This window comes from Bufo gargarizans, chromosome 5 (genome assembly GCF_014858855.1).
Source record: "Bufo gargarizans isolate SCDJY-AF-19 chromosome 5, ASM1485885v1, whole genome shotgun sequence".
Taxonomy (NCBI): domain Eukaryota; kingdom Metazoa; phylum Chordata; class Amphibia; order Anura; family Bufonidae; genus Bufo; species Bufo gargarizans.
The window spans coordinates 468613741-468640406 of record NC_058084.1 but is presented as its reverse complement, the minus strand read 5'-3'; the positions used below and the strand labels follow the sequence as shown (position 1 = coordinate 468640406).

At 48.8% G+C, this 26666-nt stretch overlaps 1 protein-coding gene across 2 annotated transcripts; it reads left to right on the top strand.

Annotated features, from left to right (window-relative positions):
• The first annotated feature begins 2212 nt into the window (after positions 1-2212).
• Positions 2213-26666, top strand: DHX30 (DExH-box helicase 30). 2 transcript variants are annotated; one of them, XM_044295687.1, is made up of 19 exons: positions 2213-2375; positions 3865-3992; positions 5297-5407; positions 6199-6293; positions 7675-7795; positions 7958-8107; positions 13052-13204; positions 13535-14359; positions 15877-15952; positions 16119-16214; positions 16459-16634; positions 16848-17054; positions 17131-17212; positions 17498-17691; positions 17820-17979; positions 18059-18216; positions 18295-18395; positions 18557-18696; positions 26226-26666. In XM_044295687.1, the coding sequence occupies exons 1-19, from the start codon at positions 2225-2227 to the stop codon at positions 26477-26479; spliced, it is 3378 nt and encodes a 1125-aa protein (XP_044151622.1). In that variant the 5' UTR covers positions 2213-2224; the 3' UTR covers positions 26480-26666. The 2 variants fall into 2 exon arrangements, with proteins under 2 accessions (XP_044151622.1, XP_044151621.1); XM_044295686.1 differs by having other exon boundaries at positions 3862-3992.

Below are 26666 nucleotides of genomic sequence, written 5' to 3'. Positions count from 1 at the left end.
ACCTACCTGTGTATATAATCACCTACCTGTATATACACTCCTAGAATACACCTACCTGTGTATATAATCATCTACCTGTGTATATAATCACCTACCTGTGTATATAATCACCTACCTGTACATACACGCCTAGAATTTAATTGAAAACTTAGCCCCTAGCTCCATTTCCCCTGAGGACGCCGCTGGAGCGGTGAAACATGTTCTGCAAACATAGTTTTTAATATAAGTGACCAAATGAATGAATGAGCGCGGTGGGGTGGACTGCAGACACCCTGGCCGCTTATAGAAACATCCAAATGAGGCCTCTTGCACGTGACCGTATGTCTTTTTCAGTGTTTTGGGGCCATTTTTCACGGATCCATTTTTCTTTTTCAGTAGTAGTCTTTCCGGTTACGTTTTTCCGTTACGTTTTTCCGTATGGCATATACAGTATACAGTAATCGCATAGAAAAAATTGAGCTGGGCATAACATTTTCAACAGATGGTTTCGCAAAAACGGAATGGATACGGAAGACATACTGAGTACATTCCGTATGTGTTCCGTTTTTTTTTTGTTTTCAAACCCATTGACCTGAATGGAGCCACGGAACGTGATTTGCGGGCAATAATAGGACATGTTCTATCTTTCAACGGAATGGAAATACGGAAACGGAATGCATACGGAGTCCATTCTGCTTTTTTTTTGCGGAACCATTGAAATGATGGGTTCTGTATACGGACCGTATACGGAATTAAAAAAACGGCCCGTAAACGGAGAAAAAAAAACGGTCGTGTGAAAGAGGCCTGAGAAAGAAGATATAGGGATAAGGGACAGATAGTCACAATTCTAAGACTAGGTTTAGCGGGATAGGACAGAGCCGAGAGTTACATCATACAATCTGCCATAGATCATAAATGTGCCGGGGGCAACTATATACACTGACCAAAAATATAAACGCAGCACTTTCGGTTTTGCTCCCATTTTGCATGAGCTGAACTCAAAGATCTGAAACATTTTCTACATTCACAAAAGGCCCATTACTCTCAAATACTGTTCACACATCTGTCTAGATCTGTGTCAGTGAGCACTTCTCCTTTGCCGAGATAATCCATCCCACCTCACAGGTGCGGCATATCCAGGCAGCATGAATATTGCACAGGTGTGCCTTAGACTGCCCACAATAAAAGGCCACTCTGAAATGTGCCGTTTGATCACACAGCACAATGCCACAGATGTCGCAACGTTTGAGGGAGGGTGCAGTTGGCATGCTGCCTGCAGGAATGTCTGCCAGAGCTGTTGCCCGTGCAATGAATGTTCATTTCTCTACCATAAGTCGTCTCCAAAGGCATTTCAGAGAATTTGGCAGTACATCGAACCGGCCTCACAACCGCAGACCACGTGTAACCACCCCAGCCCAGGACCTCCACATCCAGCATGTTCACCTCCATGATCATCTGAGACCAGCCATCCGGACAGCTGCAGCAACAATCGGTTTGCATAACCAAAGAATTTCTGCACAAACAGTCAGAGACCGTCTCAGGGAAGCTCATCTGCTCGTCGTCCTCATCGGGGTGCTCAGCACCTGGATATGCCGCACCTGTGAGGGGGGATGGATTATCTCGGCAAAGGAGAAGCGCTCACTGACACAGATCTAGACAGATTTGTGAACAATATTTGAGAGTAATGGGTCTTTTGTGTCTGTAGAAAATGTTTCAGATCTTTGAGTTCAGCTCATGCAAAATGGGAGCAAAACCGAAAGTGTTGCGTTTATATTTTTGTTCAGTGTAGTAAAGGCTGATGGGCAGTATTTATTATAAAGCCGCAGCTCAGTGACTAAGGGGGACATGACGTTAATATCCCAGTGGGTCCCTTATAGTAGTTACAGAAATCTATTGTAAAAAAAAAAAATGAAACAAATACACACAAATGGTCACTTTCAAATTTTATTTTGTTAGTATTTTGGGTAATAGAAACAGTTGTTTTTAATAAATATATTTTTTTAATGTTATGTTTTATAACAAATATGGAAAAATGACCTGAAACAGGAATTAGATAGCCTTTGGATTTGGTACACTTCTAGAATACACCTACCTGAGTATATAATCACCTACCTGTACTACATATATGACACAATTCCTCTTCCCCGCCTGTAGCTGCAGTTCCTCTGGCGGCCGCTGCTCCTCCAGTGTCGCTGTGGCGGAGTTAGCCGCCCTTCCCGTCCCCTGGTGTCAGTGCTCTTTAGTGATGGCGGCGCCCTCGGTTGTCATGCCGCTGCTCAGCAGGTTGTTATGCCGGGTACATGGGCATCCTATCCGGCCTCTGTGTTCTGGGAGATACCGCGCTAATCCTCTGAGGGCGGAGGAGAGGCCGGCGGCGGCCGGGGACATGGCGCCAGGTGAGATGTCTGCTGCTTGACCTACACGGCGCTCCCTGCGGTATCGTCCCCTGTCTGACCCTGAGCCTACAGCCCTCCATACCCCGGTAATGTCAGTGTCACCCCTGCCCGTGGAGATGGTGCCCCCTCTGCCCTCATCACTGCTGGTGTCTGCCGCAGAGATGTCACAGAGGTCGTGGCGATCCTGGCACTGCTTCTGCCGCTATTCACTGCGGCCTCCCAACCTGAACCCAAGTGTCGCCAGATGCCACCCTCCAGTGGGTAACCTTGGATTGGTGCCCCTCCAGGAGATCTGTTTAGTGCTCCCCTTATAGGACGTGGACACAGTCACCAGACCGATCTACATTTCTACTAACGCCGCTGCTCTCTGTCGCTCGTTGCCCAGGTCACTGGCGCCGCTGCTCTCTGTCGCTCGTTGTTGCCCAGGTCACTGGCGCCGCTGCTCTCTGTCGCTCGTTGTTGCCCAGGTCACTGGCGCCGCTGCTCTCTGTCGCTCGTTGTTGCCCAGGTCACTGGCGCCGCTGCTCTCTGTCGCTCGTTGTTGCCCAGGTCACAGGCGCCGCTGCGCTCTGTCGCTCGTTGTTGCCCAGGTCACTGGCGTCGCTGCGCTCTGTCGCTCGTTGTTGCCCAGGTCACTGGCGCCGCTGCGCTCTGTCGCTCGTTGTTGCCCAGGTCACTGGCGCCGCTGCGCTCTGTCGCTCGTTGTTGCCCAGGTCACTGGCGCCGCTGCGCTCTGTCGCTCGTTGTTGCCCAGGTCACTGGCGCCGCTGCGCTCTGTCGCTCGTTGTTGCCCAGGTCACTGGCGCCGCTGCGCTCTGTCGCTCGTTGTTGCCCAGGTCACTGGCGCCGCTGCGCTCTGTCGCTCGTTGTTGCCCAGGTCACTGGCGCCGCTGCGCTCTGTCGCTCGTTGTTGCCCAGGTCACTGGCGCCGCTGCGCTCTGTCGCTCGTTGTTGCCCAGGTCACTGGTGCCGCTGCGCTCTGTCGCTCGTTGTTGCCCAGGTCACTGGCGCCGCTGCGCTCTGTCGCTCGTTGTTGCCCAGGTCACTGGCGCCGCTGCGCTCTGTCGCTCGTTGTTGCCCAGGTCACTGGCGCCGCTGCGCTCTGTCGCTCGTTGTTGCCCAGGTCACTGGCGCCGCTGCGCTCTGTCGCTCGTTGTTGCCCAGGTCACTGGCGCCGCTGCGCTCTGTCGCTCGTTGTTGCCCAGGTCACTGGCGCCGCTGCTCTCTGTCGCTCGTTGTTGCCCAGGTCACTGGCGCCGCTGCTCTCTGTCGCTCGTTGTTGCCCAGGTCACTGGAGCCGCTGCTCTCTGTCGCTCGTTGTTGCCCAGGTCACTGGCGCCGCTGCGCTCTGTCGCTCGTTGTTGCCCAGGTCACTGGCGCCGCTGCTCTGTTGCCCAGGTTACTGAGTTGTAGTTCTATTCAGCGTACGCCCCTATTCCCGTGCCCCGATCTTCTCTGGTGTGTAACCCTTTATTTTCTTCCTCAGTAGACACAAATCTCCTAAAACAGTTCCCGTCTCCGAAGAACTTGCTGCACTGCGTCATCAGCCAGGGCCTGCGGACATCACAGGTGCGGGACAAGCTGACCTACACCCACAGCGGCAGCGGCAGCAAAAACGTGAGTGCCCCCCTCCCCCGATGACACAATCATCATATGAAGAATAGTCATTCCTCAGCATCTTCAGTATCTCTGCTTGCTGTCAGTGATTCTGACATTATTTGTGGAGGCTCCCACTGCTCCTGAGGTCAGAGGTCCTGTTCCCTGGTCCTGATGGAGCGACAGATCGAGCATGCGCCCTGCCAACTCTATGGGGGCTGTTCACACCACGCCTCTTGCTGGTGGATTTTGGTGCAGACGGCTGCACTGAAATTCCGCCGGCGTGGTTTATTGAGTAGTTTCTGTCGCCCAGAATGGCAGAGCGGCGGTTTAAAGCTACAACCGCACCGAGAAGGGATCCTGCTCCATAAACTGCTCGGCCGCAGGCGAAATTTCAGCAAAAGATGGCGTGTGAACGGTCTCTAAGGGTCCATTCACACGTCCGTAAGTGTTTTGCGGATCCGCAAAACACGGACACCTGCAATGTGCGATCCGCACATCACAGACACTATAACCCTAAGTTCACACCTGAGCGTTTTACAGCGCGTTCCTACGCGCTGTAAAACGCTCAACAAGGAGAAACCAATGCTTCCCTATGGGAATGGTTCTCACCAGGGCGTTTTACAGCGCGTACGATCGCGCTGTAAAACGCCCGACGCTCAAACAAGTTCTTGAGCTTTTTTGGGGCGTTTTGTCGCGCATTCCCGTACATAGATATTTGGGAACGCGCGACAATGTGTGTTCGCCTGTCTCTGTATGCGCGATTGTAAACGCCGGTACAATCGCGCATACAGAGCGCTCCTTTCAGAATGCTCAGGTGTGAACCCAGGGTAATAGAAAATGCCTTTTCTGGTCTGCAATTGCGGACAAGAATAGGACATGTTCTATTTTTTTCAGAAACGAAATTGCGGATCCCGAAAAACGGATCCCGAAAAAATGGATGCGGATCACGAAAATGCGGATGCGGATCCCGAAAATGTGTATTTGCATCCGTTCCAGCCCCATTGAAAGTGAATGGGTCCGCAAATTGCGAAACAAATACGGACCCAAATTGCGGACGTGTGAATTGGCACTTAGTGTAACGCTTGTACACAGCAGTCCTCGGACAGAGGAACATAGGACCAGGGGTCAGACCTCCACCGAGCAGACGCATCCCCAATCCTGTGGGAAGTGTTTGTAATGGGACAAACCCTTTATGATGAGCGGAGGACTCGCTGCGACTCCAGTGGTTGATATTCTAGGATTTCTTTTACATGACATTGTGATAATTGTGGTCTCGTTTCTCCCGTCCTCTTCATCTGCACTTTTTTTTTTTTTTCTTTTAGAGAGTCACTCTTCGCCTAAAATGGCCAAAACTCATTGAAGTAGAAGGTTATGGACCAAAAAAGATCGATGCGGAGCGGCAGGCGGCGGCCATGGCGTGTAAAATACTACAGGTAAATGTATAAGAAAGTTGTACTAATGTCGCCCTCCACTGCCATCTGGTGGTCATTCTGAGAAAGCAGCCAGAGCTCAGCGCACTGGCCCGTGTTTGACCCTGATCTGCAGCCACTTAAAGGGGTTATCCCACTTTGCGTTTTTATACTTACCTGCTGCCACCGCGCATTCACTTCCTGGATTTTGGCTGGGGGCGGGCTTCATCTTGATTGAAGTCTTCTCCCGGCCGGGCCGCGCGCTGGACTGAACGCACACGCCGCCGCGCATGCGCCATGGTGACTTATTTTTGGCCAGTATAGTACAGAGCCGGCGTGCGCGTTCGCAGCTCTGTACTATTCTGGCCGGGAAGCAGTCACCGTCGCGCATGCGCGGCAGTGTGCGCATTCAGGACAGCGAGCGGCCCGGCCGGGAGAAAAGGAGGAGTCTTCTGGGCAAGCGCAACCATCGGGATTTTGGAGAAGAGCGGTGGTCGTAACCAGGGGAGACCGAGTCACAACAATAAGGTAAGTGGGGATGAATTTTATCCTAATCGGTGGGAATTTGTTAATAAAGTATATTTACAAAAATGATCACTGTCAAAATCATTAACAGATTTAACAGTGACCATTATGATGGGAATACCCCTTTAAGGCAGAGATGTTGTAACTGTAAGTGAGCGGATGATGAGAGAATCCTCCGCGGTCCATCCTGACAGGCCGGATAAACATTGCATTGTATTTTCCCACTAAAAAAATATATCAGCTTTACAAAATTGGAGACTACAGGACGGATGTTGTGTCTGTCCTTGCAGGATCTTGGATTGCTGGGGCCGAGTGATCCAGTGCAGATCAGAGAGGATGCGGAACCCGTCTCTTCACGGACAAGAACGAGGATCCGAGAGTCCAGGTAGAGTTATAATAGGGTTTGGATCAGTATCGCCAAAACTAGGGGCCGGCACCCTGCTATCTTTATGAAGCGGGTGCCACAGGCAGTGCTTCAGGTATTTACAGGGACTCCTTATAACTGTGCATAATGCAATGACTGCACCAGCAGAATAGTGAGTGCAGCTCTGGAGTATAATACAGGATGTAACTCGGGGTCAGTACAGGATCAGTAATGTATATACACAGTGACTGCACCAGCAGAATAGTGAGTGCAGCTCTGGGGTATAATTCAGGATGTAACTCAGGATCAGTACAGGATAATATATGTACACAGTGAGTGCAGCTCTGGAGTATAATACAGGATGTAACTCAGGATCAGTACAGGATAAGTAATGTATGTACACAGGGACTGCACCAGCAGAATAGTGAGTGCAGCTCTGGAGTATAATACAGGATGTAACTCAGGATCAGTACAGGATAAGTAATGTAATGTATGTACACAGTGACTGCACCAGCAGAATAGTGAGTGCAGCTCTGGAGTATAATACAGGATGTAACTCAGGGTCAGTACAGGATAAGTAATGTATGTACGCAGTGACTGCACCAGCAGAATAGTGAGTGCAGCTCTGGCGTATAATACAGGATGTAACTCAGGATCAGTACAGGATAAGATATGTACACAGTGACTGCCCCAGCAGAATAGTGAGTGCAGCTCTGGAGTATAATACGGGATGTAACTCAGGATCAGTACAGGATAAGTCATGTATGTACACAGTGACTGCACCAGCAGAATAGCGAGTGCAGCTCTGGAGTATAATACAGGATGTAACTCAGGATCAGTACAGGATAAGTATTGTATGTATCCAGTGACTGCACCAGCAGAATAGTGAGTGCAGCTCTGGAGTATAATACACGATGTAACTCAGGATCAGTAATGTATGGTCATATTAAGGGATGAGCGAATCAACTTCAGATGAAACATCTGAAGTCGATTCGCATAATACTTTGTTTAAATGCTGTACGGGGCGGGCGCTCCGTACAGTATTAGAATGTATTGGCTCAGATGAGCTGAAGTTATTACTTCACTTCATAAATCAATTTCTACTGTAAAAAAACATTTCCCGAACTCTGGGTCGGTTCCAAGGTACGAGTTCGGGAAATGTTTTTTTACAGTAGAAATTGATGAAGTTATTATGCAAAGTCTTGCGAAGTAATAACTTTGGTTCATCTGAGCCAATACATTCTAATACTGTACGGAGCGCTCACTCTATACAGTATTCAAGTGAAGTATTATGTGAATCGACTTCGGATGTTTCATCCGAAGTAGATTCGCTCATCCCTAGTCATGTTGGTCAGTGGCCAGTAGTCGCTGTTATTTTATGTTTGTTGCTTTGTCTCTTTAGGGTTGTCCCAGTGGAAGTGTCTGATGGAGATGCAGAAGCCGCCCGGTGTCTCCGTGTGTTCTCCAATCCCAAACATCTGCTCTCCTCCGTCATTCAAGTGGCCACCTCATGCAGTTCTGCGGTACGTCACTTGTGCTAACACACAATGATCTTTAGCTGTGACCTCCCATCTGTGTCTGTGACTCTCCAGTTGTTGTGGAAATACATGCTAGGAGTTGTAGTTGTGGACTGTGTCCCCCTACAAAACTGTCGTTATATAGTTGTTTTTTTTTCCCTCTTGCAGGATTACGTGAAATACGAGCACGTAGGAGGACGAATCAAGACCTGCCATCTGACCCTCCACTGGCCCGAACCTTTGACCTTCGTTGCGAGGGGCCAGCGCCGGACTGAAGCTGAGAGGAAAGCTGCCGCCCTCGCCTGTCAGAAGCTAAAGGTTTGTGCTTGGGCTTGTGCGGCCCCTTACAGCAGTGTTCCCCAACTCCAGTCCTCAGGGCCCACCTACCCGTCATCATTTGAGAATACCCAGTACTAAGGAAATCCTAAAAACATGACTGGCAGGTGGCCCCCGAGGACTGGAGTTGAGGAACACGGCCTTACAGGGATGGGATTGTTTGTATGTATCTAGCTCTCTATAGCGCCACCTATGGATACTTTACCCTGAAAATCGGTGTCCGTGTGGAGACATTGATGGGAATATAGCAGAGTCGTATGCCAACTTTTTAAAGCGTTGTGTCCCTAACTCTTTTTTTTTTTTTTTTTTTTTTTTATCATTTGCACCAGAAAATCGGACTCCTAAAAAATCACTGTTGTTTTATTCCGTGACCGTTGTGCCGTTTTTTGTGATTTTCTGCGGACCCGTTGTCTTTCAATGGGTTCTTTGAAAACTCGGCTAATGCACCGTTTGACGTCCGTGGTTCCAGTCCGTCAAAAAAATATAACCTGTCCTATTATTTTCGCGGCAAACGGTTTGCGGACCCATTCAAGTCAATGGGGCCGCAAAAAAACGCGGAGGCACACAAGATTGTCATTCGCGTCCTTTTTTTTTTTTTTCCTATGATTTGAATGGCAAACCTGTCTTAGACTTTTTTTTTTACTTTCCTTTATGTCTGGTGGTCCTCCAAAAATCAAGGAAGACACACGGAAACGGATCACGGAACAACGGAACCCCATTTTGCGGAACGGAACACGACCATCTTTGTGGCCCAAATGCGATCCACATTTTGTACGGATCAGCTACAGACCCATTTATTTCAATGGGGCCACCAAAGATGCGGACCGCACACCGCCTGTTCTGTTGGCCTGCAAAACAGTAGAAGGCTAGAACGTTTTTTTTAGAAGGTTAAAAAAAAATTATTGCGGCATGCACACATCCGGGATCTGCACATTGTGAAACTCTTCACGGTCGTGTGCATGAAGCCTAACAGACTGAGAACGTTAGCGGGAAGCAGAAAGTATTGCGCTTGCTCTGGGGTTGGCATCAGCAGACTCTTGCACACAAACGTTTATTGTTTCCATTCCGTTTTTGCGGATTCCCTTTGCGGTCTGTATGTGAAACCATTCACTTCAATGGGTCAGCAAAAACAACGGAAGGTACTCCATATGCATTCCGTTTCCGTATTTCCGTTCTGTTCAAAGATAGAACATGTCCTATTATTGCCCTCAAATCGCGCTCCGTGGCTCTATTTAAGTCAATGGTTCCACAAAAAAAAAGGAATGCACACAGAATGCATCCGTATGTCTTCCTTATCCGTTCCGTTTTTGCGGAACCATCTACTGAAAATGTTATGCCCAGCCCAATTTTTTTAAAGTACTTATTGTTCAAACATAAGGCTCCATTCAGACGTCCGTATGAATGGTCCGGATCCGTTCCACAATTATGCTGAACGGGTGTGGACCCATTTATTTTCACTTCCGTTCCGCAGCCTCAAACTTCCGGTCTGCGGCGCCGCAAAAAAATAGACCATGTCAATAGCGGACAATAATAGGCATTTTCTATTATAGTGGAAAACACTTACGGACGTGTGAATGAACCCTTACTGTATGCTTCCGTTTGCGATCCTCAAAAAATGGATCACAAATGGAAACCTAACGGCGAAACGGAAACGCTACTGAAACAAAAAACTGAAAACTGATAAGTTCAAAACGGACCGCAAAAAACATACGGTCGTGTGCAAGAGGCCTGAGACTTAGTATGGACTGACGTGATAAGAACATAAATCTTGGCGAATCGTATTTTTAGTGACCATTCTGGGGCACATGTAGATGAACTTTTATTATTTTTTTGGTGGGCGATAATGGAATAAAAAGCTTTAACCCCTTAGGGACCCATGACGTCATTTTTGGGAGGTTTATATTATCTAAGCCTCACAAAGTGACTTCAAACCTGAACTGGTCCATAAAAAGTGGGATTTTGAAGATTTCAGAAAAATTTCAAAATTTGCTTCTAAACTTCTAAGCCTTGTAACATTCCCCAAAAATAAAATATCATTCCCAAAATGCTACAAACGTGAAGTAGACGGGGAATGTAAAGTCATCACAATTTTGGGGGGTATTACTATGTATTACAGAAGTAGAGAAACTGAAACTTTGAAATTTGCTATTTTTTTTTACATTTTTGGTAAATATGGTATTTCTTTATGCAAAAAAACTTTTTTGACCCAATTTTAGCAGTGTCATGAAGTACAATATGTGACGAAAAAACACTCTCAGAACGGCCTGGATAAGTCAAAGCGTTTTAAAGTTATCAGCACTTAAAGTGACACTGGTCAGATTTGCAAAAAATGGCCAAGTCCTTAAGGTGAAATAGGGCTGAGTCCTTAAGGGGTTAAATTTGTGGCTTTCGCGATGCATGTTTTTCTGCGTGGCCACAGACCTCTTAGTTTCTACACACACACATGAACACTCACATACACTGTATATACAGTACATACCTATACGTACACTCTTCATTACATACACACAGTGGTACATGTTACATACAGATAATATGTGCATTATAAAAATAAAAAAAAGCATCTGGGCCCCGACGTTTCCCACCTTGCACACTGATGCATTTGCATTAGGTGGGTAAGATGCAATGATGTGGTAGTATGTCACCATGGGGGTAGAGGCCGGGTGGGCAGGTGAGTCCATCACTGAAATGGTGTATAGTAAAAGGAGACCACGGCACTCGTTTTTCGTATATAGGAAAATTATTTTTATATTTTCATTTCATGATATAATTTTCATTTCATGATATTATTCCAAAATTTCATTGTTTTTAAGCATCCAGGAATGCAAAAGACTTGGCCAACGTTTAACGTTTCGGTCCTTGTATGGGACCTTGATCACGGCCTGGAGTAAGATACAATGTAATATGTCAGGAGACATTATATATAATAAAATAGTATATATTGCATCATTGTTCATGGTATATATTGCATGTATGTCAAAATAGTCAGCTATCAAATCACTTAGGGGCACAGAGGATGACAGGTAAGTATACTGTCGTATCATTTAGATATCATCTATAATAGAGCTACATACAGTTGAGTACAACATTGGGCGGCAAAATTGAAAACAAGAAAAAGCAAGAAAAAGCAAGAAGGAGCAAGAAGGAGCAAGAAGGAGCTGGAGTCCACAAGCAGTAAAATGGTAGTGTCTCATGCGAAATTCTTAGTTGACAAAGGCAAGGTTGGGCAGACAATATGACAGTATGGCAGAGCTTCTCTGGGGTGACAAGACCTGTAAGGTATTGCAGAGGTTATAATTGTCAATAGGTTTAAGTAATAGTATATAGACATGTAGGTATACATAAATAGAGCCTCCGATGTAATACTAGGTAAGGGTCAGGGTCACATCCCATGGGGACATATTGTCAGAGTTTGCCACAGGAGAGTAGAGTAGATGGGGTGTCAATTACCTTTGTCCGGGCTGCATGTTGCCTGCTGGGGGATGCGCTGGTGTGAGCAGCGCTGATGTCATTTTTAAAGTGTGCCGCCGGTGTGGGCTGGCGTCCTGCACACGCCCCCGGCTCCGTCGCACGCATGACGCCGCCGCGCGCATGCGCAGTAGGCCCGCCGAGACCTGTGCTGGCAAGATAGTACTGGCATGGGAGGTATAGGGGTTGTTACAATAACAGAGGCATCAGTGGCTTGCGGCAGAGGCCCATTTAAGATAAAGCAATGCAGGCAGAGATAGATATAACCAACCAGGGTATATAGGTAATAATAATGGCCAAAAAAGTACAGTCATTCTGAATTAAATTCTATAACCAGTATAATATAGACTTCGTGCAATATAATATGGGTATAGTATAGTCTGCTATAAATTGCATCTTATGTTCTATACGGCTATATGGAAATAATATTTAGTACTATATGACTATATTGTATCGTATACTACCTGGTTGGGATGGACTTTAAGAGTCATTTTGTCTGTGGGAGGTAAAAAGAAAATGGTATTAGTAAATGTCATTAATAAATGTCACATTACAACCAAAGGTCATTTATATTAGATATGAAAAGAAGAAGATGAGTATGGGATATTGAATGTCCAGTTGTATTTAGCTTGCCACACATATAGTAGTATCAATCTGAAAAAGTTTATCATGATGTACAGAAATCAAAGTCCCGATTCATACCGTTTGGAAAGAGGGTATTAAGTTCAAATATCCAAAACGATTCGCGTTCTTTTAGGCGCGCGATCCGGTTACCGCCTCTTCGTCCCGCCGGTATTTGTTCCAGTATTTGGAATCTGAGTTGGCTAATTTGATGTTTTGCTGAAATGGGGCCCATGCAGTTTAATTTATGTGACGTGAGCAGGCCCCGTGTGCCTGGGCTGAACAGAAGCCACCAGCGGGGCCTGTCGGCAGTACCACCTGTCCTGCCCTGTTGGCGGCCGTGGCAATACATCAGCGTTTGTTGGGAGGTCGATAGTGACAGGGAGCCTCTGTAACTGCCTAGATGCCATGATCACTACTGACTGCGGCTTCTAGGGTGTTAAGTGGCCAGCCATTACAGCGGGAGCCCGGATACAGTCAGCACTGGTGATCTGGTGCACTGTATCAGCGCAGCCTGTGTGGGCGTCTCTTCAGTCCCTGGCGCGGGTGACGGGAACTGAAAACGGCGTACAGGCTGCGCTAATACAATGCTCCAGAAGGAAACATTTCGATAGGACAATTAAAAAATATATATATATCGCCAGTTTCTAAAAAGGTGAATGAATTTAGTTAATCACCCAGCCCTACTGACAAGACTGGAGGTCACATGGCAGGAGGCCAGTACAGAGTTGGTATTGGTATTGCTACCATGGCAACCCCAGGGCAAGCACAATATTATATATTATAATATAATATTTTTTTTTTTATTAGTCATGGTTTTGTGTTTCCTATTTTTAGGACCTGGGACTCCTCGACCCCCACAATCAGCCCCTGACTAACGTCATGTACAACATCTCATCAGTGCAGAAAGTTAAAGAACAGCATAGACAAGCAAAGAGGTTCCAGGTTCCCGAGCACCTGCTGCAGAGGATTGAGGATTATTTCTGGAGGGTAAGTCTGCCGAGTCCATTTTGAGGGGTGCCTTACCATTCACAGCCCCTTCCTTAAAATGTCAGTTTCCTTATGTGTTATACTCTAGTCACATCCAGAGCTGCTTTCAACATCCTCCTGGTTGCCTTTACAGTTTATATTTTGACCCGATTGCTGTAACTGGGTCTTTACTATCTGAGCACCCTCAATGCTTTGCTGTCTGGTAACTTGCTGAATTGCGGTTGCAGCTTTAAATGTGACTGGAGTATAATGTGTAAAATAAGCCTTTTTAAAGTTCTTGATTATTTTAGGGGGATTTATTCTGAATTTATTTTCTTTTTTTTTTTCCAGTTTCCCTTAGAGCCCGGCACTCGATCAAGTTTCCAAGAAAATTACGATGAGGCCTCATCTATGGAGGCGTCAGATGAGTCCTGTGCGTCCTCTGATTTCTCTGACCCAATCACCGGCCGCCCGTACACCCCGCTATCTGAGGCCGAAGCTTCCCATATCAGCCGCTCCCTGGAAGAAAGGTGGGACAGCAGTATCGCCCTACAGGAGCTGCCCACTGACGAGCATCGTGAGCTCATCCTGTCCGCCATTAAGAAACATCAAGTGGTTGTGATCGCCGGGGACACCGGATGTGGCAAAACCACCCGCATCCCACGCTACATCCTGGAGGACGCTATCCTGTGTGGCCACGGCGCTCAGTGTAACATGCTAATCACTCAGCCCCGAAGGATCAGTGCCGTGTCCGTGGCTCACCGTGTGGGCCAAGAATTGGGGCCGAGCCTTCGCCATAACGTGGGCTATCAGGTCAGACTGGAGAGTGATCTGCCGCCACGCGGGGGCGCCCTCCTCTTCTGCACTGTTGGGGTGCTGCTAAAGAAGCTGCAGACTAATCCAGAGCTGGAAGGGGTGAGCCACGTGGTGGTGGATGAGGTGCATGAGCGGGACGTGAACACGGACTTCCTGCTTATCCTCCTCCAGCAAGTTCTAGACTTGAACCCCAACATCAAGATCGTCCTGATGAGCGCCACCGGCGACAACGAACGCATCTCCCGCTACTTTGGAGACTGCCCGATTGTAAGGGTGCCGGGATTTATGTACCCCGTGAAGGAGCATTATCTGGAAGATATCTTACCTGTGCTGGGACGGAGGTCCTACCAAAAGCCACAGGTATGTACAGGAGATGTCCAGGAAAATTTAAAAGGGTATTCCCAATATATGCGTGTCCACCATTCCACAGGACAGGGGATAATGGATTGGCAGGGGTCCTACCACTGGGACCCCCACTGATCACTATAATGGAGGCCCCGTAAAACCCCATAATGAATGGAGCAGATGGTCGGACATTCATTTCTATGGGAGTTAGCCAAGCGCTTGAGACATGAATGGAGAGATTACCCAAATATCATTTTGAGCTCGGCCATCAGCGCTGCTGATATTCCAAAAGTCGAAATTTATTAAAGAAAGGACACGGCAACGTGTATCGATGTGGACATCACATCTTCCTCTAGCCATAAAACATACATAAGGCTACGTTAAAAATGTCCGTGTGACGGAAGTTTAAGTAATGGCTGCCTCAAGGCCATTTTTGGCACCTATTAAGGTCTATGTCCTATTTTTGGCCATTTTTTTTATGGCCAGACAGACCTCGTTCAAATCAGTGGGACAGTTTCTAACAGCCGCTTAGACCAGAGCGCACACTGTGGTTAAAAACGGATACACTACTTCAGTATGGCCTTTTAGGGTTTAAAAATAAAATAAATTGCTTGCCCCATCCACTTGCAAGCGCAGAAGCAGTTGCTTTTGCTATTGATTGTGAAGGACCTCCGCTCAGCGTGATGACGCCACCACGTGATCATGTTGGGAGCGCGCAATGCCGTAATCGCGTCCTTAACAATCAAGAGCGAAGTGACTGCCTTCTGCGCATGCAAGAGGTGAAAGTCCCCCCCCCCCCCCCCCCCACTGTGGTCTAAATGGCATCTAACAGGAAGCGACCTCAAAATGAATAAATCGTTAAATACTTCTATAAAGTGCAAATTAAAAGTAGAACAAGTGTTTTTATATCCGTACAACCCCGGATTGTAGACAACTCGTTTTATAAAGATTCCCATTGTCTCAATGTCAAAAACCTGTTGGGGCGTCGGCGGGAATCTGTTTAGTTGGTGTGATCGTCTGGATCCTACAATTAGGCTCCTATTAGAAAACCTTTTTGCAGGTTGGGCCTAAGCTTAGGCTTACTAATTCCGTTGCGCAGGGCCTGGATGCTGCGCCATATTTACTGTAAACCGCAAATTAATTTTTTGGGGTAGTGTTTGTGCAAGTCCGACCTGCAAGTTGTGTGACGGTGATCGCCATGCCAGCGCCTGCCGGAGGGCGGCTGGGATTGACCACCTCCCCACTTCCCGCGGAGCTGAGCACCCTGGGGTCCAGCAGGGGCCTGTTATACCTCATGTATGTCCTAACCGATGCCTTTACACATTATACGTCACCTGCGTTAAAAATGCTAGAAAACACTTATGGTCCTTAAGGGGTTAAAGAGTTTATTCTGGGTCAGAAAGACATTTCTTCCAAAAACTGAGCCTATCGGCAGGTCGTGTGCAGCTCAGCCTCTGTCTCTGGAGGAGGACGGCCATATGTTAAGACATGGACTCTGGGCGCCCCCTTCTGAGATTTTCTCTCGTTTTCAGACTCGTGAGGAATGTGTCCCGGACCTGGATCTGATCAGTGACGTCATCCTTCAAATCGACAAGTGTGGCCCTCCAGGTGAGCCCCAAGAAAGGTCTCTGTGAGTTTACAGGTGGAGCAGACCTGGTTGCCATGTAGGGATTTCCACGTTTGCCCTGGGTGGCTTCCCCCCCCCCCCCCCCCAGACTGTGTTGGTGCACAGGAGAGACCTCCTATTGCTGATCTCTGTATCCTCTGCTCGTAGGGGGGATTCTCTGCTTCCTTCCCGGCTGGCAGGAGATTCGCCGCGTACAAGAGATTCTGCAGCAGCAGAGGAACAGACAGCACCTGATCCTACCAGGTGGGTGGTATGAACTCTCTGCAAAACTGTGCATGATTTTCCGGTGGGATTGGCTTGAATAGACTACACAGGGTTTGTTTGTAGTCTGTAACCATAGAAACGCATAGATCTGCATAAGAGCTGTAGCCTGAGATGGGAGGAAAATTTGAATCAAGAGCGTCCAGCTTCTAGATTAAACAAAGGATGCAAAAGTATACACGCCCTTTCATTCATGTGAAAATGTCACCTCTGTTTCCCACAACAGTTCACTCCAACGTCCCCTTGATGAACCAGCAGGCCATATTCGAGTCCCCGCCTCCTGGCGTTCGTAAAATTGTCCTTGCTACAAATATCGCGGAGACGTCGGTCACCATCGACGACATCGTACACGTGGTCGACACCGGAATGCACAAAGAACAGCGGTACGACCTCAAGACAAAGGTAGGACCAGTATCTCCTGCAGTGACAATTCCTACCACTAGTTGGCTCCTTTACCTGTTTTGGGTATTGCAAGTAAAAAAAATACCCTTGTGATATCCAACCTAAGGAAATGCTGGGAGTTGTAGTTTTGCATCAGCTGAAGAGTCACTAGCGCACATGATCATACTACATGTAGACGTTATCTGTATGTTGAGCCTCTGCTGTCTGCTGCAGGTCTCATGTTTGGACACCACCTGGGTGTCTAAGTCCAACGTGACCCAGAGACGTGGCCGAGCCGGACGCTGCCAGCCAGGGTTCTCCTACCATCTGTTCACCCGCGAGCAGCATCAGGCCATGCCCACCTTCCAGGTGGCGGAGATACTACGGATACCATTGGAGAACCTGGTGGTCCAGGCCAAGATTCACACCCCAGAGATGACGGTGAGATGCCCGCCCGCACCAGACGGCTGCCCGTTGCTTTGTCAGTAATATTTCATTTAGTTTTTCCTTGATTCAGGCTGTAGAGTTCCTCTCTCAAGCCCTGGAGAGTCCCGACCGCCACGCTGTCATGGACGCCGTGCGATTCCTGCAGGAGATCAGTATGTGACACATTATCACGGGGTATGTAGAGGGGGGAGCATCGTACTGGTTGTAATAAGACCCTGTGTAGCCCTGTGTAGCTGCAGGGTAAAGCATGGAGGAAGGAGAGGGTAGCAACCTAAGCCTTTGATAAGACAGGAAGAGGATTTCAGAATACCTCGGACTCCAATAGACAATCACTGATCATAAGTGTTCTAATGGAGCAGAGCTGCAGTATAAACCATAGTGTGGAGGTGTGTACGTATATGACCTGACAAGTTTAATAATAATGCTTGCGTCTCCAGGTGTCCTGGATAAAAATGAAGAGCTGACGCTGCTAGGCCAACGTGTCGCCAGCATCTCGACTGACCCCAGCCTAGCAAAGGCCATTGTGCTGGCCTCTATATTCCGCTGCCTGCACCCGCTGCTGGTCATCGTGGCCTGTCTCACCAAGGACCCGTTTCAGGGTGGAATAATGAACAGGACAGAAGTGAACAAGGTGAGACGGACCAAGAGGGGGCGCTGCCTTCTGCAGTTATTATTTCCTCCACTAGGTGGCTGCTCCACCTCTGCTGCGAGGGATAATGCAGGTGCCAGGTTTTCTATCATCTAGATTTTTGTGTCCAGGTGAAGACTATGTTCAGCGGGCAGTCGTGTAGTGACCACCTGGCATTTGTCCGGATTTACCAAACCTGGAAGGAGGTGCTCGGTACAAGGAACAACGCCGCTCGGGATGACTTTGTGGAAGATAATGTGCTCTCCAAATCTGCGCTGCGCTTCATCCAAGGTGAGCCATGGCCTTGATATTAGCACAGCAGTGAGGATGGGTCCATTATTGACCCCACACCCTGATCTGTATCCTCCAGGTCTCGTCGCACAGTTTTCCTCCAACGTGCAAGACGCCGCCCTGGTAGATGAAGCACATGAATGCATGAACCGATCCGCCCTGTGCAACCAGCTGAGCGACCAGGAGGAGCTGGTGAAAGGGATTCTACTGGCCGGGCTGTACCCCAAACTTATACAGGTAAGCGGGAGACTATAGATATATATAATAGGGATCAATACCCCCATCATTTGTTGACCTTTCCTCATCTCTTCTCAGGTGAGACGAGGGTACGTGGTCCGAGGGAAGTTCCGGCCCAGTAGCCTCCTGTACAAAACCAAATCAGGACCCGTGCAGTTGCACAAGAGCACTGTCAACAGGTGAGCGCCTCGTCCTAGGACCGTAATGTGGGGCATGTGCGACGCATTCTGGGAGACGTGGTGTTTGCAGAACGCTCTGTGAACCACCCATGTAGTCATAGTCTCTGTCCTATGTACATACCGTCCTCGGACTCTGTGAACGGTCATCCTCTGTCTTACAGGGACGTGAAGAATTTCGTCATGCCCTGGCTCACCTACTTCCAGGCCGTCAAGTCTTCCAATGTGGTCTTCGTACGGGACAGCGCCATGGTTCACCCCCTGGCTGTTCTCTTGCTGACTGACAGCTCTGTCTCTATGAGAGGTAAGTACCACAGACCCCTCGCCGTCTCCTGGTGCGGCCGTTCACAGCTATAATCTACTGATCTTGGGTTCAGCTTTAGGTTGTCAATAAATCCGCACCTTTACCGTTTATCACTTACATCTCAGTCTTCCGTCACAGTGGAAGGGTTTTATCTTTGGACCTGACTGGAGAAGAAAGTAAAATCTCATATGTCTGCTGCTTTCCTGTTACGAGCAGTGCATTGTGAAAGCACAATGGTCCGTTAGATGAGACGATGGTCCGCTGCTTGCAGTAACCAGTACACTTTCTGTATTTTTTTTGTGCCGAGACTGGAGCGTAAGCGTGCCTTTACACAATACTGGTATTAGTCTCCCCCCCCCACCACCATACACACAGAGGAAAGAGTTAATAAAATCTAGTCAGTATGCCCCCCAAAGTAATAGAAAAAATGAAAAAAAAAAAAGCCAGCTTTTGGCGTTTTTAAAGAAAAAAAATTCACACTCCTGCGGCTCAGTGGCTCCTCTCGGCAATGCCTCTGGCTCCAGGTTTGTTCACATCTGGGTCACTGCTGCTGCCAGTCCCTGGCCTCAACAGTGATGTATTGCCCAGCAGTGACGTGCCGCCTGGACGCATAGGGCTGATAGGAGCCGCTGCATGAAGACCGGGCAGTGGATTGCTTTAGGTGCATCCTAGTACTGGCCACAAGATCCGGATACCTGTCATCAGTAGAAAGGGTTAATCAACACCAGAATAATAGCCCCATAGAAATGAATGGAGATGGCACAGGGTCATAAACAGGGCTGTGTCTGTGCAGCTTGTCTGAACCGAGCTCTAATACTGCAAACAGCCTGCGGACATCTGTGGTGCTGTTTTTGTTTAGATTGTTCAATCTTTCAGTCAGATTGAAGATTTGGGGCATTTATTCCGATCTCGTCGCCGTCTCCACCGTAATGTTTTTATTTTTTTATTGAACGAATGCATTTCCAATGAAGAAACTTCCCAAACAGGATATATATATAATTTTTTTTCTCGCTGGTATCATTGGGGGACACAGGACCGTGGGTATAGCTTGCTGCTGCCACTAGGAGGCGACACTAGGCTGAAAAGTGATAACTCCTCCCCTGCAGGCTATACCCCCTCCAGCCTGGAGAGAGCATATCAGTTTTTAGCTTAGTGTCGTAGGAGGCAGACCTCCCTGCTTAGCAGGGTGGCTCTTTTACGATTTTTGTTTTTATTTTATTTTATTTTTAGGTTAAGGGGCACAGATTCGCATGCGTCTCTGTCTCCCTGGGAGGCTGGCCGGTGTTGCCTTTCCACCGCCCTGCCTCCCCCAAGAAGACAAAGTGGACCAGGGCAGCCTAGCTCCCCTGCTTCCCGCCAGCAAGAGGGCCACCTCCTCCCCAGCCCTTCTCTACATGGACCCCTGATGCCTGGTGCCAGCGGTCGTGGGGTGGCCCTGCTGGTACAAGACTATGGGTGAAGAACACAGATGAAGTCTGGTGAGTTTTACTGTCCCTCCCTGTCCCCCTCACATGGCCCCTTCTTGAGGGGGTGAGGAATCCTCCACCCATCGCCCAGCTCACCTCAGTAGAAAGGGTTAATCCCTTTCCACGGCCGCGGCATGTTACTTTCACCCTTCCCGACTACAAACAGGCGCCTTCTGCGCCCTATTCCGGTGACCCCGCTCTCCGACCGACCGGGTGGGCTTCCCGGTCGGCCAAGCGACGCACCTTCTCGGCGGCTCCCTTTTCAGGAGTCCACTAAGCCGTCCCGGGAGAGCAGGCAGAACGGATTCCCTACTCGGCCGGACGCCGCAAAATTTATGCCCCGGCTTTATTTGGGCCTACCGTTTTATTTCTTTCTGATTTCCTTCGGCCACGCATATTTACTCCTCCGATGGGCTTACGTGGTCAGCGGACTCAGGTGACCGCATTCCGGACATCGATCCAGGTTCGCTATGTACTGACTAGCGGTGAGTCCCGGTCGGCCGGCGTGATAATTTAGTCCCCGGCTTTGCGGCCTTCTAGGCCGGAACTTCCTCCCTCATTTCAGGCCCCTGCTTTCTATAGATTCTGTCTGCAGGCACAATGTGCCTTTATATTGCAGTATACAGCCCTTCTCCATATCGGGCTAGGTCCGCATAAAAAATTAGTTAAAAAAAAAACAAAATTTTGCGCATGCAGATCCTGCTCTCCTCAGCCCACAAGTTCCAATGGAGTACGTATGAGGGATCCCAATCCGCCACCTGAGGCCGTTTGGTTGATTATGCTCCAACTGCGCATATCCAGTGGAGTACATCTGAGAGATTCCCATTCCGCCCTCCGGGCCGTTTGGTTGATAATGCTCCAACTGCATAGATCCAGTGGGGTACATCTGGAGGATCCCAATCCGCCCTCTGAGGCCGTTTGGTTGATTATGCTCCAACTGCATAGATCCAGTGGGGTACATCTGGAGGATCCCAATCCGCTCTCTGGGGCCGTTTGGTTGATAATGCTCCAACTTCGTAAATCCAGTGGGTACATCCGAAGGGTCCCCAATCCGCCCTCCGGGCCGTTTGGTTGATGATGCTCCAACTGCATAAATCCAGTGGGGTACATCTGGAGGATCCCGATCCGCCCTCTGAGACCGGTTGGTTAATGGTGCTACTACTGCGCAAATATCCGACTGCGCAAATCCAGTTGTGGACAACTGAAACTTCCCATCCACCCTCCGGGGGCGTCTGTTTGAGTTTCTACCCTGCGCAACTCAGCGGGGGACCTCTGGAAGTTCCCAATCCACCCTCCTGGGTCGTTTGGTTACTACAGCACCGTCTGTGCAATCGGTAAGCAGACCTTTAGTTCCATTCCACCTCCGGGTAGTTTGGTTCTTATTTCAACACCGCCGCAACCTGCAACAGCCATGGCTAGAGGCTGAGAGGTGGAACTGCGCACGAGCGGGCCGAGGCAGGACAGTTATTCGGTCCCTAGATTACGTCCGTGTTAACCGGTTCTGGTGTATGCATTAACCCCTTCCTTAGGCACTATTTACACTTCTACTAGATACAGTGCTTAATTTGGGTTTTACCTCCTTCCTGAGGTGGACTGACCTCACTAGCATTGGCCTCAATGCCGGCAAGGTGTCCCTCTTTCTGTGAGTGGCGGAATTGAAGTTCCACTGGGCTCAGTATTGTCAGCATACATTAACCGTCTGTTAGGTGGCATGATGGCATTCTCACTGCTGTCGCAGTGTTTACGTACGCATTACACCCTTCTGGGGGGGGAAGATGACACCTCCCACAGAGTACAGAACTCGTTAATATGCAAGTTCCTGCTAGGTGCGTTACCCCCTTCGATGGGTGATGTATTGCACGACCTCGGGGTACAGTACTTACTGGATATGTTACTCCCGATCGTAGGTAAAGCGTTTGCACTGCCACTGGGTGCAGTGTTTGCCGTCGGTTTTTCCCCCTCCATTGAGTGGGTACTTACACTTCCGTAGCTTGCGGTTCTGACTATCGCTACCCCCTTCCCTACCGGGGGTTTGCGCTTCCGTTGGTTGCTATTCCACCTCCCATTTGCCATCACATACTTCCTATGGCAGTTCCCTCTACAAACGATCCAGTAACGGGGGAATCGCTATGCATCTTTGCATGCTGTATTTCAGCTACGCCACGACTCTAGATGCCTTGGTTCCCTTCACAGGTGGTCCGTGGCAACAGTCGGTACCGCTGGTGCCTGATATTCTCCATCTAGTGGCATATGGATACTGCCACTGGAGACTATGGATACCCCCATTTTGTATCCCTCTTTTCTTCATGCACCCTTTGGAGACACAAGAATGTGGCCTTTGTGCTCTCAGGGGAGTCACCCACTCTTATGTGTCCTAGAGACTCCCCATCCCCATGAGCCTCCACCGTTCAGGTCAGTCACACTGCACAGAGTACTGTGATCAAGATCCAGCAAGCAGAGTATTCCACCGACTCCGGATGCTGAGTCCACCACTCATCCTTATCTAGATGAGGGCGTTATGCTGGCAATCTGCAGTGGCTACTACAACGGCTTCTCCTTCGCAGGGTAGTCTTCACGCTAGGGCCAGATGCTCCTAATCGCTGTAGCGAGACAGCCCCCCCTCAGGTAGGGGTTCTACCCTGGTACTAATTCGGCAGTTGCTCCTGTTCAGCGCCCTTGTCAGGTGGAGGGGTTAGGGTTGGCTCTACTGACTGGGCCAGCTTGATACCAGAACTTCTCCTGGATGTTCTCAGGCCGTCCCCTCATGTCCACGCTGGCGGAGCATACGGTAGCCCCTACCGCACGAGGGGTGTTTGAGTCTCCGCTACATGCGAAGGCTCCTTCTGCACAGTTCTTTCGTCAGGCAGCGGATTCCTCTACCATGAGAATCAGTGACCTCTACGGTGTGGTCTACTCCTCGGCTGGAGTATGGCGTGTGCATTACTCTTGGGGCTTCCCTGGTAGGGCCTCCCCTTCTGGCGGTGTGTCGCATCTCCACTAGACGCTGTGGAGCCCCCGTCTCACATGGGAATGGGCTTTAGTTCTGGCCTCTTTCTGGTTTTCTACCAATAAGGGTACGTGGCTCTGACAACTGTTGTCCTTCTGCCACATCCAATCCATATCCATATGTTTGAGAAAGGCTCTTGATGTGAGCCGTAACGCGTCAGAGTATTGTATGTGACCAAAAAAGACATCATCTTTTGTTGAAGGCTATAGTGAGTGCCGGTCTTTCTTCATTATTGTTGGCTATTGTCCTTCTGTCGTAGGCTCGGGTGTGGCGATGGTGTAATTACAATGGCTGATCGGCACCTACCTTTTGAGTGCGTTCTACTGGGTAGATCAGTCCCTACGGCACTCGTCTGCTCTAGATTGCCGTTCTAAGCGGGACCTGGATCTAGTAGTCATACTGTGTCGCCAGTGGTGCTACCTCTCTTCAGATGTCAGTGATATCACCTCAAGTCAATGGTGGTTGTTCTTTCACTGCTCATTCCGGGGGTGGACTGAGAGTCTTCCCAAGACGGGTAGAGCGGGTGTATGTTACGACGTCCCCTGTTAGTAGGAGTTTCGTTCCTGGTACGGATCACACGTTTCCTTTCCGGTCTCCCCTCGTGGTGGATAACTGATCTCCTTATCCTCCTGTCTAGCTGACCAGTAGCCATGGGTTGTACGACTCTGGGAGCCCATCCCTATTTATTTATTTATTTTTTTCGGGCCCAGGGTTCCTCGGGTATGGTGAAGGCGTTGGACGTTGTGGTCGAACTTCACCCGGCAAGAGTATTTCTCTCATCTTTGTTCCACTCGTCTGCCCTTCCAGGCAGCGTTACTGTTTTGTTGAAATATGGTCAGTGACGGGGCTCCCATCACTGGCGGTGCTCACATTGGCTTTTATTTTACTTACTTTTCCCATGTGGTATTGATACTTTGGCCGGCAGTGGGGCACGCCTGGCTCAGGCGTTTGTTTCCTAGTGATTCTCAGGCAGCTTCTCTTACTAGAGATCTCACCACCAGCCTCTCTGGCTATGAGGGCGTTGGTCTACCAATATTCCGCTCCCTAGGGGCTGTTCTCTGGACCAGAGGTGAATCCTAAGGACTTGGCTTTTTAGTTCTGCTTCCACAGCTGCGGCCAGGAGCCAGCTGTTTGGTGGCATTGTTTATTATTTTTTTCTCTGAATTGTTACGCCTTCTTGTACGTACTTTTTTTCTTTGAGTATGAACATAGGGCAGTGTTCCGTCCAAGGTCCTCTTTTTTCGCAGAAGGTGGTCGCCTTTCCACGCCTCACAGACATGGGTTTCTCTTCTTTCTCCCTCGTAGTACACGGACCGAGCTCTCAATCAGCCATGTGATTTGGCCTCTGGGTTTGCTTGTCCTTGTCTGGCGCCTACAGCCCTAAGGACTTCTACCAATTCTTATCCTGGGGTCCTTGTCAAGGCTGACGGCCTCCAAAGGATGTTTTCCGGATAGATCCGTTCAACAGTTGCTCGGGCATTCCGCCCTCGGGTGGGCAACGCCCAGCTGAGTCTTGGCCCACCCGACCAGCGGTCGGCGATTCTCGGGTCCATCTCCTCGTGCAGTAGCTTCCAGAGTGGAAGGCAGTGTCTTGGTCTTCCGGGCACACGTTCGTCAAGTCTTACCGGGTGCCTTCCTAGGCACCGGCGGATACTGTTCCAGGCAGCAAATTCTTGCAGGCGACAGTGAGTTACGCATCCTCAAGGACGTTTTTTCTCCAGGGGCATGTGATTTTTTTCCCTCCCCGTGGACTGCTTTAGGACGTCCCACGGTCCTGTGTCCCCCAATGATACCAGCGAGAAAACGAGATTTTTGTGAAACTCACCTGTAAAATCTCTTTCTCGCGTGGTTCATTGGGGGACACAGCTCCCACCCAGTGATTTCTGTTTGCCGTGATTGTTGGCGGTTGTGGAGCCACTATGGCCCCAGTTCTGGTTTGATCCGACTGGCATTGGTCAGTTGTTGGTTGTTTACCGTATGGTTATTTTCTCCTACTCCTATTGCTTGGGCACAAACTGATATGCTCTCTCCAGGCTGGAGGGGGTATAGCCTGCAGGGGAGGAGTTATCACTTTTCAGCCTAGTGTCGCCTCCTAGTGGCAGCAGCAAGCTATACCCACGGTCCTGTGTCCCCCAATGAACCACGCGAGAAAGAGATTTTACAGGTGAGTTTCACAAAAATCTCGTTTTTTTAACTAAGCCTGCCGTCCTGTGCCTACAGTTGTGAAAACTCAGATCCGACAGTATATTCTAACACAGAGGCGTTCCCATGGTGATGGGGACGCTTCAAGTTAGAATATACTAAGAACTGTGTACATGACTGCCCCCTGCTGCCTGGCAGCACCCGATCTCTTACAGGGGGCTGTGATCCTCACAATTAATCCCTCAGGTGCCGCACTTTTTTTTTTTTTTTTTTTTTTTTTTTTTTTTAACTTTCCTTCATGTCTGGTGATCCTCCAAAAATCAAGGAAGACACACGGAAGAAAAAACACGGACACGGATCAACGGAACCCCGTTTTGCGGATCGTGAAAAAATACTGTCGTGTGCATGAGGCCTATCACTGCACTTTTCAATAGGAAAAATTGCTAAAATAAAAAAATTCCCTCATATTTGGTATCGCTGTGTCGACCCGCACTACACAATTATCATGTAATTTATCCCCTACCATGAACACTAAAAACAAAGCAATGCCAAAATTGCTGTCCCCCCCCCCCCCCTTACTTGCCACAAAAATAAATAAATAAAAAGCAACAATTTATGTACCCAAAAATACCAATGAAAAGTCATCCAGCAAAAATAGTGCAATATTAAAAAAAAGCAATGCAAAACTTTTTTTTGTTGTTGTTGTGCAAAAGTAATAAAACATATAATTATATATATATATATATATATATATATATATATATATATATATATATATAAAAATAATTTTTATTTATTTTTTTTAAATGGTAGTGGCCCAGAGAATAGTTAGACCAGCCGTGTGGCGCTGCTGCTGTTGTAGTGGTGGGGTAAGGTGTCTGATCAGGTTCTTCTCCCTGTTACATCCCTGACAGATAACGGAGAACAGATGGTGGTGTCTCTTTCTGATACGGATCTCCTGAAGCTGGAGAGTGACCCCCGCACTATCGCACTCATCGGAGACCTGCGCTGCGCCTTGTCCCGGATGGTGGAGCGCAACCTGCAGGATCAGCTCCCTCCACTGTCCTTCCAGGAAGAGGGGCAATATACTGAGCTGCTGCATATCCTGGTAGATCTGCTGAACGGCACAGCGCACTGCTTTACGGAGCAGGCGGCGGCCGAGGAGTGAGACCAGCGCCCGACAGAACACTTATTCCTGTGGAAGGTTATTTGGCTCCTGGTTTTCGGGGAGGGATGTGGAATGAGGATTCCTTTCATTGCTCTGCGTTTTAAGCAGGGTTTGGGGGGTTTATTCTATATATACGCACAAAGTGCCCGGTTGGCCTCGTGTTTCTTCAGGTTCCGTATTAAACAGC